The 18,110-nt window shown below is 57.4% G+C and overlaps 1 protein-coding gene across 3 annotated transcripts; it reads right to left on the reverse strand.

Annotated features, from left to right (window-relative positions):
* Positions 1-135: 135 nt before the first annotated feature.
* On the reverse strand, positions 136-6,624 carry LOC119707063 (glucagon receptor-like). Of its 3 annotated transcripts, XM_038151550.1 has the most exons (14): positions 6,461-6,624; positions 5,672-5,814; positions 5,416-5,512; positions 5,016-5,123; positions 4,625-4,746; positions 4,421-4,527; positions 4,198-4,354; positions 3,517-3,676; positions 3,270-3,330; positions 2,343-2,412; positions 1,857-1,945; positions 1,562-1,700; positions 1,256-1,297; positions 136-1,127 (listed from the first exon to the last, which is right to left on the reverse strand). In XM_038151550.1, the coding sequence occupies exons 2-14, from the start codon at positions 5,744-5,746 to the stop codon at positions 1,056-1,058; spliced, it is 1,299 nt and encodes a 432-aa protein (XP_038007478.1). In that variant the 5' UTR covers positions 5,747-5,814; positions 6,461-6,624; the 3' UTR covers positions 136-1,055. The 3 variants fall into 3 exon arrangements, with proteins under 3 accessions (XP_038007478.1, XP_038007479.1, XP_038007480.1); XM_038151551.1 differs by lacking the exons at positions 136-1,127; positions 1,256-1,297 and having other exon boundaries at positions 1,565-1,700; positions 3,270-3,351; positions 4,421-4,746; XM_038151552.1 differs by lacking the exons at positions 136-1,127; positions 1,256-1,297; positions 1,562-1,700; positions 1,857-1,945 and having other exon boundaries at positions 2,150-2,412; positions 3,270-3,351; positions 4,421-4,746.
* Between the last annotated feature and the right edge of the window lie 11,486 nt (positions 6,625-18,110).

Below are 18,110 nucleotides of genomic sequence, written 5' to 3' on the forward strand. Positions count from 1 at the left end.
CTCCTGCCTGGAGGGGACTCGTGCATTGCAAAGGAAGGAATGTGGTGGGAAAAAGCTCTGGCAATGTCTGAGCTGCTCCCGTGGGCTAGAGCGAGGGGCTGGGGGTGTCTCCAGCTGCTCTGTGCTCCTCCAGGACAGCCCAGGAGCAGCCCTGCTCAAACCACACCACCTTCTTCCCTTGCTCCAGGGCTTCCCAGGATCCAGAGGCTGCTTGGCCAGGGGGGGATGATGCTTTAGGACCCCACTGGAAAGCAACTTCCCAGGATTTCAGCCTTTGGACAGCAGAATGGTTCCTGAGCTCCTGCCTGGCTGGAATCCAGCTTTCCCCCCAGAAAGCAGGGGAGGCTGGGCTGGATGCTGAACCTGGCCTGGGGAAGGTTGGGCTGTGCCCCGGTGCGTCGCTGCTCTCAAGTCCTTCACTAGCAGGTGCTTTTGAGGCTCCATCCTCGGCTCTGCCCGTGCCAGGGGGCACCAGGGGTTTGTGCAGCTGGAGAGCAGCGAGGAGGGGATGGGAGCTGCTCTTCTGTGTCGGTGATGAGGGTGGGGAGGAGGAGCAGCCCCTCGCTGTCTAGAGCTTTACAGGGTGGTGTGGATGCCTGCTGAGATGCTCCTGGGCTGGGACACAGGGGACGGGGGAGCCCTGGCTGTGGTGTGGTGCAGGGTGTGGGCAGCATCTCCCATTGCCCCTGCTGAGGACCAGGCTGCCCCGGCTGCTGCGATCCCCCAGTGCCCGGGGTGTGGGTGTCCCAGGGATCCCCTGTGTGGGAGGCGTCCTGGGGGAGGCTGCCAGGCTCTGCAGGTGCTCAGGCAGGGGGAGAAGCAGCAGGGCTGCCCACACAGCCATGCCTGGCAAGAGCCAGAGGTGCCACCTCCCACTCGGGTCACAGCAGGGATGTCCCTTCCAGCAGCTCCAGTGTGGCACAGCCAGACACCTGTCCCATCCTGGCCATCCCGGGTGGGCACTGCCCAGCACAGCTTCCTGCAGCCTCCTGCCCTCCAGCCAGGCCCGGTGGCCATTGTGGCCAGCAGCCCCTCTGCCCTGGCTGGTCACCACCTCACTGGGCACAGCAGAGCACCGGGTGGTCGAGCTTCCAGAGCTGCCACTTCTTCTTCATCTCAGACTTCACCTGCCATGGAGGGGAGGGAACAGGGGCTTACCCATGGCTGTGCCCTCCCTGCAGGCACGGGGTGCGGTGGGGAAGCCATGGTGCAGGGGGTGCCACGGCAGGGACAGGGACAGGGACAGGGACGTTACCTCCTTGTTGGCAAAGCAGTACAGCACAGCCACCAGGAAGCCCTGCAGGGAGAGCCAGGAGTGAGCGCCCCCTGTCCCTCTCCGGGGGCTGGGATGGGCTCAGGCTCCCCCCAGGCCACTCCTGGGTGTTCTTAGGGCTGGGGTCAGCACGGCACCGCTGCCCAGAGAGCACAGGAGGCAGAGGGCGGCAGAGGCGGTGCCGCCCTTCCCATGGAAGCCCCACAGGAGAGCAAGCTCAGAGCGGGAGCCCCTGATCTCTGCTCTGTGGTGTGCCCAGAGCAAGGATTCGTTTCAGTCCCACCTCACCTGGAAGGAGTTGAGGAAAAGGGTGAAGAACACCTTGACGTAGCGCAGGATGCCCGTGGTTTGCTCGTCCGTGGCAAAGATGAAAACGACCTCGTGGATCCCAAAGAGGGGGATGAGGGTCAGGGTGGCTTTGGCCAGCCTAGGGGACAGTAAGGGGACAGTACAACTCCCAGTTAATCCCAGGGCGGTCGTTGAAGGATGTGCAAGGTGGAGGAGAGGCGTGGGGAGGGGTAGGGGGTGTGCAGGTGGTGCTATCCCATTAGCCCAGACTGTGCCCGCCCCGCTCCCAGCCCACCTCAGCTTGTAGTCAGCGTAGCCCTTCTGGTTGGCCCGGAGCTTGGCCAGGATCACCTTGAGGATCCGCATGAAGATGAGCAGGTTGATCTGGGAGGGGGAGACCGGGCAGGAGCACACAGAGCCCAGCACCCCCACCCTGCCTGTGGCACTCACCCAGCAGGAGATGGCACCCCCTGTGCTGCCGAGGCCGCTGCTGCCCTTCCTCCCCTCCTGCCATCCCAAAATCCCAGCTTATGAAGCAGAAGGAGCCACCCCCAGCCCCTTTTTCCGGGGTTCAGCACCCCAGCTTCCTTCATGAACCCCCAGAACCAGGGGTCAGCAAACTGCTGAACACCCTGTGCATCTGGCTGCTCCTTGCAGGCCAACTCTCCCTCCTGGCCTCTGCTGGAAGCTTCTCAGGGGATCCCAGCCTGGCCCAGGGCCAGGAGTCAGGGTCTGAGCTGCTGCAGTCCAAACAGACCCAGGGCTGGCAGCTGTTCCCTACCAGGGAGGCGAGCAGGATGGGGATGCGGATGATCCACCAGTAAGCCATGTTCTCGTTCAGCGCCCAGCACCTGCCGGGGACACGGAGACAGCACCATCACCCTGGGCTGGGGGCAGCATGATCCAAGAGTTTCCAGCCCCAGCCAGATGGCTCAGGGACCCTCAGCAGCCTCTGAGCATCCCAGTAGGATCCCCCCTCCATCGATCCATCCATCCATCCATCCATCCATCCATCCATCCATCCATCCATCCATCCATCATCCATCCATCATCCATCCATCCATCCATCCATCCATCCATCCATCCATCCATCCATCCATCATCCGTCCATCATCCATCCATCCATCATCCATCCATCATCCATCCATCCATCATCTGTCCGTCCGTCCGTCCATCCATCCATCCATCCATCATCCATCCATCCATCATCCATCCATCCATCATCCATCCGTCCGTCCGTCCATCCATCCATCCATCATCCATCCATCCATCCATCCATCATCCATCCATCCATCATCCATCCATCATCCATCCATCCATCATCCATCCATCATCCATCCATCCATCCATCATCCATCCATCCATCATCCATCCGTCCGTCCATCCATCATCCATCCATCATCCATCCATCATCCATCCATCTATCTATCATCCATCCATCTATCATCCATCCATCATCCATCATCCATCCATCCATCATCCATCCATCCATCATCCATCCATCATCCATCCATCCATCCATCATCCATCCATCCATCATCCATCCATCCATCCATCCATCATCCATCCATCCATCATCCATCCACCCATCCATCCATCCATCCATCCATCCATCATCCATCCATCATCCATCCATCCATCCATCATCCATCCATCATCCATCCATCCATCCATCCATCCATCCATCCATCCCTCCATCCCCACTCACTCTGCGTTCTCCTTCAGGTACTTTGCGGCCATCCAGGGCACCACGAACACCACAGGGGTCCCTGCAAGTCACACAGCAAACCCTGTAAAACCAAGCACCCTCCTGAGCTGAGAAGCCACCCCCGTGCTGGGGGGACACCCGGGCTGGCAGAGCCCCCACCCCGCACCCTCCTGGGACGGTGGGGCCCGCGGTGCCCCCGACACCGGGCACTGTCCCCGTCCCCGCGGCGCACCCCAGTGGCCCCTACCCCAGCCCAGGTAGAGGTAGAGCCTGTAGTAATTCTTCTCGGAGAACACGGCCCCGATGAGCAGCTTGTAGAGGTAGACAGCTTCCACCAGGAACCAGTAGTGGTTGGCCAGGATGCAGTACTGCATCAGCACCTGCGCCGCGCGGCACCCCAGCGCTGCCTGCCGCGGGAGAGCCGCCGTGGGGCTGGCTGTGCCCACGGGCCCCCCACGGCTCACCACGGGCACCTGGCAGCCCAGGAGCTCCTCCATCGGCGGTGTGGTGCTGCACAGGCATCCCAAGAACCCTGAGAGCTCTCCCATGGGGCCACGGGTGCCCTGAGGGCTCACCCAGAGGCTGCACAGGCACCCCCAGAGCTCACCCATCAGGGGCATGGGTGGCACCAAGGGCTCGTCCCTCAGGTGCCACACAGGCCCACAGCTCACCAGCAGGTGCACATGTATCCCAAGAGTTCACCCACTGGGTCATGGGCAGCACAGGCACCCGAAAGGCATGTCCGCCGTGTGGATGGGCACCCCAGGAGCACGCACAGGTACCCCGAGACCTCATCCAGCAGGTGCATGGGCAGCACTGGCACCCCCAGAGCTCACCCAGCGGGTCTCTGGGGCTGCACGGGCACCAACCCCCCCCCCCAGCCCTGCCCTGGGCGAGGGTCCCACGCTGTCCCCAGCCCAGCACTTGCCTCGTGGCTCAGCAGAGCCTCCCAGTCGGCCACCTGCACCAGCTCCACGCCCCAGCGCCGCTCCAGCAGCGCGTCCTTCACCATCACCGAGGTGGCGCGCAGCCCGAAGGAGGCGAACAGGTTGGCGTGGATGTAATTCCTGGTGCAGCGCAGGTTCCTGCGGGAGCGGGGTCAGGCGGGGCCGGCACGGCGGGGAGGGAGCGGGGGCAGGGCCGTGTCCTACCTGCAGGCGGTGAGGACGAGCAGGGCGGAGATGAGGGTGAGCAGTGACAGCGAGTACCCCACGGTGTAGAGCACCTTGAAGCTCACCATGAGCCGGCGGGCGCCTTCCTGCAGGTGAGCACAGCGCCAGGGAGCCCGGGTGGCTGCGTGTCCACCCCCGGCCAGGCTGCCCTGGCCGTCCCTGCGGTCCCAGCCAGCGTCCCACCTCCTCAGCAGTGACCTCCAGCTCATCCTCGCACTGGGAGTAGTCCCTCCAGGGCTGGCTGCCGTTCACTGTCACCCACTGGCCGTCGGTGCCACACCTGCGGCTCACCAGCCCGTGTTTCACTGCGGACCCAAGCACCGGCACAGTCCCCCAGGCTCCCCCCAGCCCCTGTCCCGGGATGAGGGATCTGACCCTGCTCAGTGCCCGGCTCCAGGGCAGGCATGGGCAGAGCTGGCTCCACTCGGAGCCCCAGGCGTCCCCTCAGCCCAGGTCTGCTCATGGGTCCCTCTGCCCCTGTCAGGCGAAGGGAGCGGAACCCTGAGAGCCTCTCCACCCCCAGAACGGCTCAGCCCTGGCTTCCAGCTCGGGGATGGCAGGAGGGCATCCTCACCTTTCTCAAACCAGGGCAGGTAGAAGGGGCAGGAGACATTGACGGCAGTGCCGGGGCTCCCGTCGGGCCAGCAGGCGTACATGTCAAATGTCCTGTTACAGAACAGCCCTTCCAAGGGCAGGGACAGGGAAAGCCGATGCTCAGATTGGTGGCACAGACACAGCGAGCCCTGCTCTCACCAGCACCTCTGAGGGGGCTGATGCCACCCCGAAATGGGCCCATGTGCCCCACACCAGCCTCAGCCCCCAGGACACCCAGCCCTGGGTATCCCATCGGACATGTGGAGATCCTTGTCGGTCCCTCGGCTCACCCTCCGCGGGTGGCCGGGGCAGAGGACGCCGGAGAGGGATAAACCCCAGCCCTGGCTCCGTGTGCCCCCGAGCTGGGCACGGCCGGGTACCTGCCGGGTAGGGCTCGCTCGCCATCCTCCTCAGGCACTCGTCACGGTACCGCAGCCACTCCTCGAAGGTCTTCTCCAGCACCTTGGCCCCGCCGTGCTGCAAGCCCGGAGCTGGGTCAGAGCCTCCAGCGCCTTGACTGCCCCCATGAAGCGCTGGGCTGGGCAGGAGCCCGGCACGGAGCCGGGATGGAGCCGCCCCGCAGGGTCAGAGCCCGGCAGCGCCAACCCTGCTCCCCCGGCCCCACCCGGCCCTCACCGGCACGGAGAACAGGCACAGCCAGGCAAGCTGGACGAGGCTCCGCAGGGATCCAGCTCCAGGCGTGTCCCGCATGGCCGCTCCCAGCCTGACCGGCGCTCCCAGGGCCGGGGGCGTCTCAAACTGGGCCGGGGACCCCGATCCTGGGGAGAGGCGGAGGAACGGGGGCGGCTCGGCTCTGCCAGCCACCCGCACCCGGTGGAGGCAGAGATGTGCTTCCCAAGCCAGCAGAGGAGAAGGTCCTGGGCATGTCCTGGGCTGCCACAGCCCCGGGTCACTTCCCTGATGGAACCAAAACCTCGGGGAGCACCAGGCAGAGCAGCCCGGGTGTAAATGGATCTCACGTCTTGGATGAGCCTGCTCAGCTTCCACCCACCGCTGCCAGCCCCGAGGGGACCAAAAGCCATCGTGACAGCCGTGACAGCCCCAGTGCCACCCCAGTGCCTGGCACCCCTGGGTGACCCGGGAAGGGGCTGCAGGGACAGGAGGCAGCGAGACCTCTCTGAGGTCCCCTGGGCCCCCAGCCGGGCTGGGACCCTCGTTCCAGCTGTGCCCCATCAGGTCCCTCCCGGTCCTGCTGGCCGAGACCACTCCCAGCCCGGCCGGGGGCTCGGGGGAGGAGCAGCTCCGCCACCCCCGGGGCTCCCCATCGCTCCGGGCTGGACGATCCCAGCCCGGCCCCCTCCTCCAGCACGGACCTCCCGGTTCGTCCCCCACGAGGGTCCCCAGCCGGTCCCGCTCGGTGCCTGCGGGGGTCCCGGGGCTCCGCCGCTTCCTCCGCCCGCTTACCCGGCTCCGCGGGACCGGCAATCCCGGTGTCCCGCTGTTCCCGCTGCTCCCGGTGTTCCCGGCAGCCTCGGCAGTGCCGCTGTTTCTGGCAGCCCCCGTGCTCCCGATGTTCCCGGTGTTCCCGGTGTCACGGGCAGCCCCGGCTCCGCGAGGTGAACGCGGCGGTGACCGAGCGGCGTCTGCGGCGGAGCCGCCTCCTGCCAGCGCCGTGCCCCGACGGGAGGGGGCTTTTGGGGGGGCTTCGGGGGGAGTTCGGGGGCGGCACCGCCTCCCGGGGCTCCGGGTGCCCGGTGGGACTCGGGGGGTCCCGGCGCCGCTGCCCCCTGCCCGCAGAGCTCCAACACGGACCCACGGAGCCCCCGGGAATCACACAGGGATGGGGGTCCAGCCTAGCCCTGCCTGAGTCACACGGGGATGGGGGACCAGGTCCAGGTCCAGCCCCTTCGGGAGTCCCTGGTGGAATCACACAAGGACAGGGATGGGGGTCCAGGTACAGCTCCACTGAGGGTCCCCAGATGCATCACATGGGGACACGGATGGGGGTCCAGCGCTCAAACTGTGGGGCACAGGGACTGGATCAAGGATCCAGCCCCCTTCGGTCTCCCCCAGAGCCCCTGACCCTCCATCACACAGCCCCAGGGAAAGTCCTTCACCTCCCCAGCTCGGGGTCCCTCTGGCTGTCCCCTGGGCTGGGTGCTGCCAGATGCTGGCATGGTGACAGCCCCTGTGCAGGCAGGGTGGGCTGTGGGGGCCACCCTCCCCTGGGGACCAGGAGGCCTTGGGGACAGTACTGGATCCAGCACAGGACACAGCCCGTGACATCCATGGGTCCCATCACCCAGCCAGGGGAACTCCGAGGGACAAGCCATGGGACAAGCCTGGTGGCCCTGGTCATGCTGCCTCCCCAGCACCCGTGCTGGCAGTGGGGAGGGAGAGGTCTGTGCTGGGGGAGGTGGCTTTGCCATCAGTGGAGCAGGGAGACCCCCCTGAGGTGCCCAAATCACCAGCAGTGCAGCCCTGGCAGGCTCCTGTCCCCCCCAGGGCAGCTGTGCCTCCCTCCTGCTGCAATGCTGCTGCCCACCCTGCCCCGCAGCAGGGGGGGTTCATCCCCCAAACCCGGCTCAATGCACCACAAAAACACATTTGTTTTGCAAAAACAAGATGTTTGCCTCAAAGCTGCTGCAGTGGAGCAGACACAGGAGTCGGAGGGATGAGGAGTCACAGCTGTGGCTCCAGTGATGCGAGCGGTGTCTGGTTACTGCAAGTGACAAATAACGCAGTGGGGGCGCAGCCCAGGGAAAGGATTTGCGGTCTGGGGGGAAAATGAGCCCTCAGTGCCTCCCCCAGCACGAGCCAACACCAGGGCGTTTGCTCACTGCAGATGATGAACTTTGGACAAGAGATGGAGGGACAGGACACAGGGAATGGCTCCCACTGCCAGAGGGCAGGGCTGGATGGGACATTGGGAATTAGGAATTGTTCCCTGGCAGGGTGGGCAGGCCCTGGCACAGGGTGCCCAGAGCAGCTGGGGCTGCCCCTGGCAGTGTCCAAGGCCAGGCTGGATGGGGCTGGGAGCAGCCTGGGACAGTGGAAGGTATCCCTGCCATGACAGGGGTGGCACTGGATCAGCTTTAAGGTCCCTTGCAGCCCAAACCATTCCATGATTCCATGATGCCACAGCCCTCATGGGGGATGATTCCAGCCTTGTCCCCCTTCCCAGACTGACACTGCACACCCGCAGCCCACAGATGTCCCTGTGGGAACCCATCCAAAGGCAGCAGGAGCGTGGGGTGGGCTCATCCCACAAGGATGCTGGATTTGGGGCAGAGCCCAGGGCTGCAGCGCTGGATGCCATTCCCTAGAGAGGAATCACAAAACTCTGGATGTTATTGTCCTGGTGAGGTCCATCTGGATGGGATTGTCCCCCACGTCCCTTGAATGGGGACATGAGGAACGAGCTGTTCCTCTCCATATGGATGCACTTCAGGTGGGTCTCCATAGCGACTGCAGCACTCCGGGCTCTGCCAGGGCCAGATCCTGATCCATGGGGGGCTCAGAGCCACGGGAAGAGGGGCTGGGACAGCACCCCACTCCCAACAGCTGCTGTCCTGCCAGGGTGGGCTTGGCACACAGCTGTCACCGAGGACACACGACTGGTAAATTGATTGGTTTACTTATTTATTTAAGGCGATGTTCACCATCAGAGCTGGGAAAATTGTCCTGGAGTGGTCTCAGGCACTGAAGCTGTTGGTGCTTCTTGGGCAGCCTGAGAGCTGCAGGGGTGCTCAGGGAGAGGAGAGCATCCTCCAGGGTCCTGCATGGGAAAATCATGGAACTGTTTAGGTTGGAAAAGCCCTCTGAGATCATCGAGTCCGATGAGGCAGCACTGCCAGGTCCACCACTAACCCATGTCCCTAACACACCCCGTCTACAGGTTTTCGGTACACTTCCATGGATGGTGACTCCACCGCTGCTCTCAGCAGCCTGTGCCAGTGCCTGATCACTCTTTCAATGAAAAAAATTTCCCAATATCCAACCCAAACCTCCTCTGGCGCAACTGGAGGCCGTTTCCTCTGGTCCTGTCTCTGATCCTGTAAGAAAAGCCAGGGTCACTAAGGGATAAACACCCGGCCAGAGAACACCCAGGGCTAAATCCCTTCCCTAGAGCGCTGTTACCAGCAGCAACACCTCCTGAAGGCAGCTTTCACTTTATCTGTCCATTACTGATGGGGGAATTCATCCGTGTGTATTACTGCAGCATCTGCTAATCAAGGTGCTTTGATCCCCATGCAGAAGCAATTCGCACAACAGAAGCACTCACCAACACATCCCGACTCCCAGTTATGCAGCAAACTTCCCAGAAAAGGCTGTGGGAGCGCTACCAGGTAGAGAAATCCATCAGCATGTGAGTGGCCAGGAAGCAGCGTGGGGAGGGACACGGCTCCCTGCGGCTGAGCCATCTCCAGGGCTGCCCCTGGGGCAGCTCTTGGGGTTTTGGTCAGCATTTGCAGAACGAGAGTATCTGTTTCCATCCCATTTCCATCTCATTTCCACCCCGTTTCCATCCCATTTCCATCTCATTTCCACCCCGTTTCCATCCCATTTCCAGCTTGTTTCCAGCCCCTGTGGCGATGACAGCCAGGGACCCCACTCCATCACCCAGCAAAGGTCGCTCCGAGCCGGTGTTCCAGCATGTCACCCCATTCCCGTTTGTGATAAATGAGTGTTCCCAGCTCAGAGAGGCTCTATCGGATTTGGCACTTACTCAGAGCCCTCGGCAGCTGCGGTCCCTGCAGCAGCCCCCGGGCACTTGGGATGCAAACCGGGATTCAAAGCTGACCAGGTCTCTTCGGTTTCCATGTGGATTCTCGCCTAATTCAAGCCGGAAGGTTTAAATGAGAAGATCAAGGACTTCTCTGAAATTCATCGCTATTCACATCCTGCCCCGGGGCTGGGCTCTTTGTCCCCGTGCTCTGCCGAAGGGCCTCGCTCGGCAGGGGGGCAGCATCCGTATTCCAAGGGCTCAGATAACCCTGGCACCGGGAATTCAGGGAGCAGACAATAGAACGCATCTTTTATTTCCTCCCAGCCTGGTAGGACCCTGGCTGCAGCTTTTGCTGTTACCAACCCTGGAGCAGCAGCACAAGGAAAACCTGGCTGGAGCTGCTGGAGAGAGTCCAGAGGAGCCCACGGAGATGCTCCAAGGGCTGGAGCCAGGCTGGCAGAGCTGGGGGTGCTCACCTGGAGAGGAGAAGGCTCCAGAGACACCTCAGAGCCCCTGCCAGGGCCTAAAGGGGCTCCAGGAGAGCTGCAGAGGGACTGGGGACAAGGGATGGAGGGACAGGACACAGGGAATGGCTTCCCACTGCCAGAGGGCAGGGCTGGATGGGATATTGGGAATTAGGAATTGTTCCCTGGCAGGGTGGGCAGGCCCTGGCACAGGGTGCCCAGAGCAGCTGGGGCTGCCCCTGGATCCCTGGCAGTGTCCAAGGCCAGGCTGGACGGGGCTTGGAGCAGCCTGGGACAGTGGGAGGTGTCCCTGCTGACCCCCTCCAGGTGAAAACACTGCTAATTGTCATTTAGCCTAATCATCATTAAGCTGGGCAGGGTCAGGGCTAGCCGCAGGTGCAATCACTAAGGGACATCTTCAGCAGAGCCTCCCCCAGCCTCTCACTGCTCCTCAGGGGGGTGGCAGTGCTTTGCCACCTCAGGGTGGTCCCCAGGGCTCCCGGGGGAAGCTGGAGGATCTCAGGATCTCCTTTGGTGTTTGCCAGAGCACATTTGCAGTCACTCCGAGGAATAAGTGGCTCTGTCCCCAGTGTGAGGGCTGAGCCCTTGCTCCTCCCAGCCCAGGGCAGAGGGTGAGCAGCCCCTGTGGGCCTGGGGTGCCCCAGAAGTGGGGGTGCCCCTCAGGTGCTCTGAGAACAGATGTGTTTTCCACACCTTTAATATCCTGTTCTGTAAAACCAAGAGATTAAGAAGTTGCTCTGAATTCTGGGTCTTTCCCAGCCTTCCAGCTGTCCCAAGTGTTGGATGTTTGCCACCTTCCGGGATTGTGATGGATGGAAATGTATTTTCAGTCTGGACTGTTGCTGGCATTGCTCTGTTTGGCTCAGCAAAGCATTCAAGTCACTCAGACCTGCCAGGTGAGAGCTGTGCTCTGCATGTCCCTCTTGCCAGAAGGTCTGAGAGGGCTGCAGAAAAACTCCCCCCAAGTCTGTCAATGCCTCATGATACAAAACCTGGCTTAGAGCTGGGATGGGGAGGCCCTGAGACTGGAGGTTCTGTGCTGTCACAAGGCAGGATGCTCCAGGTGGGACTGGTGGATGCTGGAAGCCCAGCTACCACAGGAGATGTCAGGATGCGTCTCCTCCAGCAATAGCTGGGTGATTTGGGAATCACTGAGGGCCCCCAGGCACAGTGCTGGTGGGAAAGCTCCCTCCCCCTCACTTGGGGCAAAATGCAGTGAAAAAGCAACTTGCCCAATTCTTAGCAGTCCCTCGCATGTGTTCCTGCTGCAGCAGGTGGCTCTGAGGCTGGGCAGCACCCTGGGCTGGGTGGGCGCCTGCTGCTCCTGCTGCTGCTCTCCTGGTGCTTGCAGGGACGAGCCCTCTGCTCAAACAGCCCCATTGGGGGCCCAAGTGTCAATCGCAGATCATGGAATGGTTTGGGTGGGAAAGGACCTTAAAGCCCATCCTGTCCAACTCCCTGCCATGGGCAGGGACACCTTCCACTGTCCCAGGCTGCTCCCAGCCCTCTCCAGCCTGGCCTTGGATGCTGCCAGGGATCCAGGTGCAGCCCCAGCTGCTCTGGGCACCCTGTGCCAGGGCCTGCCCACCTTGGGCTCTTTCTGGCATCAGATTTCTGCACATTTACAGAATCTTCACAAAAACGTGGGGGTTTGCGTTGTATCTAAATGTGTCAATAGACACCATGTGGTGGGCTGAAAAACCTGACTGATTTTTGTGTCTGCCAGGGCTGGCTGTGTGCGATGTTCCTTCTGATGGGAAGAGGGCCCATTAATCAGTATCCATTCCAACCTGTGCAGTCGCTGGTAATTGCTCCTCCCACACCCACTCCTGTTCCTGCTGTTGCAGGGAAGCTCTGGGAGCAGCAGGATGGACCACACACCTCCTGCCTCAGCAGCTTCTGTCCCCCCCACAGAACCGAGATGGTTTTAGCCTTATTTTGGGCTCCTTCTGCGGAGCACAACCAGCTCCAGGACGTGGCACACCTTGCCCAGAGGGTGCTGCACACCATGTAGGGATGGGCTGTTACCGAACACATTTACTGATGAGCTGCAGCAGACATCAGCCCAACTCCTGCTCTGCAGCCTCCCCATCCTGGAGAACAGCCCAAATAGGCTTTGGCTGAGCTTTTGAGGACTATTCCCTTCTCTCTCAGTTAATGAAACCTCAGGCTGGGTCCTGGGTTTGCTGGCAGTGTGATGTATTTTCTGGAGGTCAAGTCAAGAGAGATTTCTGGCTGAACATGTCAGCTCTGCTCATAAAGATGCCCAGACATCTTCATCAGGGGTGTTTTTCTGGTGTGACCACACATTTTCCAACAGCTTAATAGCTGATGAAGGCACCCAGCCTGCAGAGAAAATCTATCTCCTGCCCAGGGAGCCTGAGAGCCTCATTTCCTAACTGAGGGAGGATCACAATTCCTCAAATCCCCGAAGAACTGCAGTGCCACAGTGCTGGCATTGAGGCTGTAAGGTCTCCCTCCACCAGGTGACAAAGCTGAGGCACAGGGAGCTGCAGGGAGTGAGGCTGGATTCATCCAGAAGGAAAGGCTTCCCCAGGGCTCAATTTCACAGCTGAGAGCAGTTTTGCACTAGGAAAAGGAGGGGATTATTTCCAGGTCAGGAGTGGCCCTGCTGTCACTTCCCTCTCCCTGTGACTGTGCCTGGCTGCTCCAGCTGGGGTTCCTGCCAGGAGATGAAGCTGGATTCAGGGATCCCTTTGGCTTTGCTGGGAGCTGGGGTTCCACAGGGCTCAGCAGTGCCATCCCCTGCCTGGGCACTGACCCCACTGCCTGCAGGTCATGGTTTGCGCCATCTGCCAGCCCAGTGATCTCCCACTCTCTCCTGCTCACCATCCCCTGCCCAAAGCCCCTCCAGCACTTCCACTCCAAACCTTTCCCTGTCACAATCCTGTTTTCAGGAGTTTTGAACACAAACCAGCTCCCCTCAACCTTTGAACTGAGCAACACTTAATTCTGTGCTGAGATCACAGGTTTCTGCCAGCATCGGAACATAAAATTCCCAGACTGGCCCAGCCCAAGGGAGTTTATCCAGGACTCCAGCTGCCCTGAGAGCCACCCTCAGAAAGGGGAAAAAGCCAGGCAAAGGCAGCACCTCCACAGGGAAGGAGTATTTGGGATAATCCTGGAAGAGCTCTCATTTCCACCCATTTGTGTCCCTAGTTTTGATGGCAGCGCCCAAATGCTGACTACACTAAATTATTGTGGATATAAAATACTTAACTTTGGGGGAAAATCCTCTGGAATTGTACTCAAGCCTAGACATTTTAATGCAGTGGATGTTGCCCTTGGGGACATGGGTTAGTGGTGGCCTTGGCAGTTCTGGGAATGGTTGGACTTATCACTGAAGGGGTCACCAATTATCACAAAGGTGATACAGAGACTCCATCATCAGAAGGCATGAAAAGACACTTTTTTATTAGAAATCCACAGTTCTTACAGAAACAATGGTGGAGCTAAGACCTGATTGGCCTTTAGGAATCTTCTCTCACCTATTGGTCAAGAAGGGACAACTCCTTCTTGTAAACATCTCTGATAAACAGAGATTGCCTGCCGGATGCAGAGATTGAGATAATAATTGTTTTAATTCTTTCTCTGAGCTTTCTCACAGCTTCTCACAGCTTTCCAGGAAAATCCTGGAGAGAGCTCTGTCTCTGTCTGTTCAGAGGGTGTGTGATTACCACAGGACTCCGTGATCCTGGAGGGCTTTTCCAACCCTAATGATTCTGTGGTTGCCATGAGTTAAATAAGGAGGTTGTGCCAAGTTTGGAGCCTGGGGAAGAGGAGGCCCAGGAAGGCTTGTTTCATCCTTTTGCTGAGCAGGGTTGTGTTTCCTCATGCATGGGCAGTGTTTTTCTGGGTGATCCTCATCAAAAAGGGTAAAATTGGGTGACTGTGACAGTGGCCTTCCAAACCTTTCTTTGTCCTTGTCACCCTGGCTAGTTGCTCTCTGCGCCTTTCCCTCCAAAAGCCAAAATGTTGGTGAAAAACACACCAAAGCATCTCATTATCATTATGGGGCTCTTCCAAGTTGGGATATTTGATGAGAAAACAAGGATTTTTGGATCCCCTGTGCCTTGTGGTGAGGATGAGCTGCACTTGCAGCTCCCAGGCTCACTGGGAGGGCTGGGCTGGCTTGAAACCAAGCTGTGCTGCACCATCTGAAATTGGACCCCAGCAATCAGGCAGGCTTTGGGAAATCAGCACTTAGTGCTGGCTTTGAGTGGGTCAAATGGCACTTTGCTTTGGAGAGAGCTAATGGAGGGTGAGTGCATAATTTTGTTTTCATTTAATTTTGTTTTTCACTGAATGTAAATGAAAAGCCAATCTCCTCTCCCGACCTGTCAGACACAGAGATGGATCTGGAAATCTCCTTGCTCGGGGGTGTTTTTCATCCTAAGTAGCTTCTCCTGCTCATCTGCTGAGCCACCAAAGGGCAGCTGTTGATCGATTACCCCTGGTGTTTGATCCATGGGCTTCAGCTTATCCTGGGCACCCAGCTCTCCTCTAATGCCAGCCCATTAACAGGGAGAGCTGCTCTGCGCTGTAATTGCAGGGAACGTGACATCCCTGCATATTCCCCTTCCCCAGACCTTCAGATTCCCCCAGGCTCCTCATCACAAAGATCAGCTCGATTCCCCCAGCGATCCCCTGGCCATTTTCCCTCCTCCTGGGTCCTTTTCCCTTCCACACCTCGGGAGGGATGAGGTTCATGTTAAATAAAGTGGGAAGGAAGGAGTTTGCTCATGAAACTCTTCAAAGGCCAAGAAGTCTGCAAGCTGAGCCAGCCCCTAGCAGCAAACAGAAACCTCAGATCCTGTGGACAAGGCAGCAGCCCAGGCACGAAAACAGATTTTAGGTGAAAATTAATGTCCCAGATGGGAAATAAGGGAGGCTCTGATTGGAAGTGCAAAAATTGGTGCCCAGCTTGGAATTAAAAGGCAAAAGTGGATGCAAAAAGCGTCTGTATAATTCCATGAACCAGACAAATGAAAACCTCATCACTTCCTACCCTGCCTGATTTTGGTTTTTTGGGGTTTTTTGCACCAGCCCTTCTCTGAGCAAATGATCTGGGAGATTCCCTTCTCAGTCTTTCAAGCAATCTGTAAAGCTAAAACCTTGTCTAACAGGCAGGCTGGGAAACAACCCAGCAGAAATGGGTTGGTTTTTCACCACCATCATGACCACATTAATTTAATTTTTTTTTCCCTGAAGTATGTGAAAGGTGACTTAGAGTATATTGAAGTGTACAGCAGCTTCACAGCAGGATTTTCCTGGCACGCAAAGGAAGCCTGAGGACTTTTTACCCATTATTCCCCCAACAGACCAGGCACAAATGAGTTCTTTCTGATTTTTGTGCTTAAAGCATCTGAAGAATGTCTGTTCATTTGAATTTTTTTATTCATAATTTAAAAAACCTTAGAGAAATGAGGTTTAAAATCACTCGTGTTCTTCTTGATCATGTTTTCAACAGCCCATTTATGTTCCAGCCCAGATAAAAGCAGTAGGGCTCCAGCCCTTGGTGTTTATGACCCTGGGGAAAGCCAAAGCTGTAAAATAACACCCTGACCCTTGGTGAGTGTGGTCCAGGCGAGCCTGATCCCAAGTAACTGCTTGCCCCGTGGGAATCTCATGACCAGCAACTCCTCACAAAGCCTAATTACTTGTTACCAGAGGAGAAAAAAGGATTTAGGTCCATCTGCCAGGTGAGGATTTGAGTTAAAAATATGTGATAGAAGCTTTAGTGCCAAGCTCTGCTAAAATAAACCCTCCAAAACCTCAGGGGAAAGAACAGTAGAACATGAAGAATGAAAATAAAAATATTGAAAAAAAACCCCAAAAATAAAAACCAAAACCCCCCAAAAACCCCAAACCAAACAATAAAAAAAAAACCAGAAAAAACAAACAAAAACACAAAAAAACCAACCAACCAAAAAAACCCAACAACAAAAAAAACAACAACAAACCAAAAACAAACCAAAACCAAAACAACAAAAAACCAACCCCAACCACAATTTCATCTATGACACGATGGCTAATGGCTGAAAGGGCCAACAGAAGGAAAGATGAGTAGAGCTGATTATTTATATGTTGAGAACCTGACAGGGTCTATTCTCAAAGCCTGCAGTCCCAGCTGATAGCTTGCCCATTGCTACCAAAACCTGCACCAAAATTGCTGCTTTTTCTTCCTTTCCAAGAAAATTTCCACTTTTGTACTGATTAAGAGGAGAAAAAACGCAGTTCCTAAAGCGTGGGCTGTGGGGTGGGGAGATGTTTCCATGGAGGTGAGTTCATGTGCTAAGGAATAAGTACAGGTGCATTTTCCTTCACGTTTGGGTTGCTGGAAATGGGAGTGGGCAGGGAGAAAAGCTCATCCCTTGTGGATAAATGTCTGAGCTCCCACCAGAGAGGTTGCTCCTCTCTGGGTCCCTGCTCAGTTCAAAGCTACATCCACCCATCTTCAGCAGCACCCTTGTGCTGCCTAACATTAATATATAAATATTAATGATATTTACTTAGAGTCTCAGTGTAGCATTTATCTCAGCTCTGGAATTTATTTTACTGATTTTGCAGCTTTGGCTTTCCCCCACATATTTCATCATCGGTGAGTGTAACTCACAGCAGAGCAGGGGAATGGTCCCTTCCTTCTTTAATCCCCCTGAAGAAGTGGGATTGCTGACACATTCTTGAACTGGTGAATTATTCAATGTTTGCTGTCTCACGGGTTTCTGGCATAAAAAACCCAGTCTCTAAACACATCTCCTATTTTCTAATGTAACTATTTCATTTCATTATTCATTCTTTCAGGATTTATCGCTCTTCCCTTGCTTTTGATTGCTTTTTCAATCATGTCCATGAGCATTGCTCACTACAGAGTCCACGTCTGTGTGTCTTCTAAGCTTGGGCAGTTTGAAGTCAAAAACTGTGAACTGCTCTGCAAAATGTCCTCAGACATGCCCAGCTCAGCCTGACACAGATGATTTTCAGCTCAGTCCACCCTAAGATACAGATGGCCCTGTGAGGAAGAGCTGTGGCTGCTCCATCCAGTGTTAATGCAGAGCTCTGCGGTCACAGCTGCCATTCCTTGGTCCATGGGACACCACCAGTGTCAGCATAGGAACCCTCACGCTGTTCCTCCTTGACGCATCAACATGAAAACTGCTGTGGGCTATGTCTGTAGGGGCAAACTCAGGACATCAGCACCCTTGAAGAAGTTTATAACGAAGCTGCTGCCAGGATCAGTCACCAGCAGATGCAGCTGGGAGCTGAGAGGCTGCAAAAGCCCTGTTGGTTGGCCTCAGCTGCCTTCTGAGGCAGCTTCTGCAGCCCAGCAACTCTGTGGGTCTGTCTGAGCCCCCCAGGGATGCTCCTGCCCCTTCCCTGCTGTCCCAGGGGCCTGCAAGAGCCTTCTGGGGCCACCCAGAAACCACCCTGGGCCTGTGGGGGTCTCCTGGCACAGTGCAGACAGGGATCAAAGAAAAGCTTCTTTGCAAGCCACAGGCAAGAGAATATTGCCCATGGTGTGACTTCCAGCTGCCCTCAATCTAAATCCTGCTGGCACCCAGGCTTAACTTTAGTGCTGGTCTGCAGCCCATGTGCAAAACCATCAATTGGACTGCCCTGGCAGATATGGAAGAGTAAAGTAACACAGCAATGTACAGAAAACATGAACTTTATTGAACTAGACTGCTCTTCCCAGCTTCAGCTAGGGGGTGAGAACATGACTGGGAAGCCTATGCCTAAACTCTTTGAAAAACTTCAACTGGAGGTGGGGAAGACTTCTGAAAAACCTATTTTTGTAATAACAAAAGGGTTCCTTACACCTGTGGGCAGGAATGTCCCAGTGCCCGGGCTCAGCACTGGTCATACATTCCCTGCCGTG

This window comes from Motacilla alba, chromosome 14 (genome assembly GCF_015832195.1).
Source record: "Motacilla alba alba isolate MOTALB_02 chromosome 14, Motacilla_alba_V1.0_pri, whole genome shotgun sequence".
In the NCBI taxonomy this organism is placed as follows: Eukaryota; Metazoa; Chordata; class Aves; order Passeriformes; family Motacillidae; genus Motacilla; species Motacilla alba.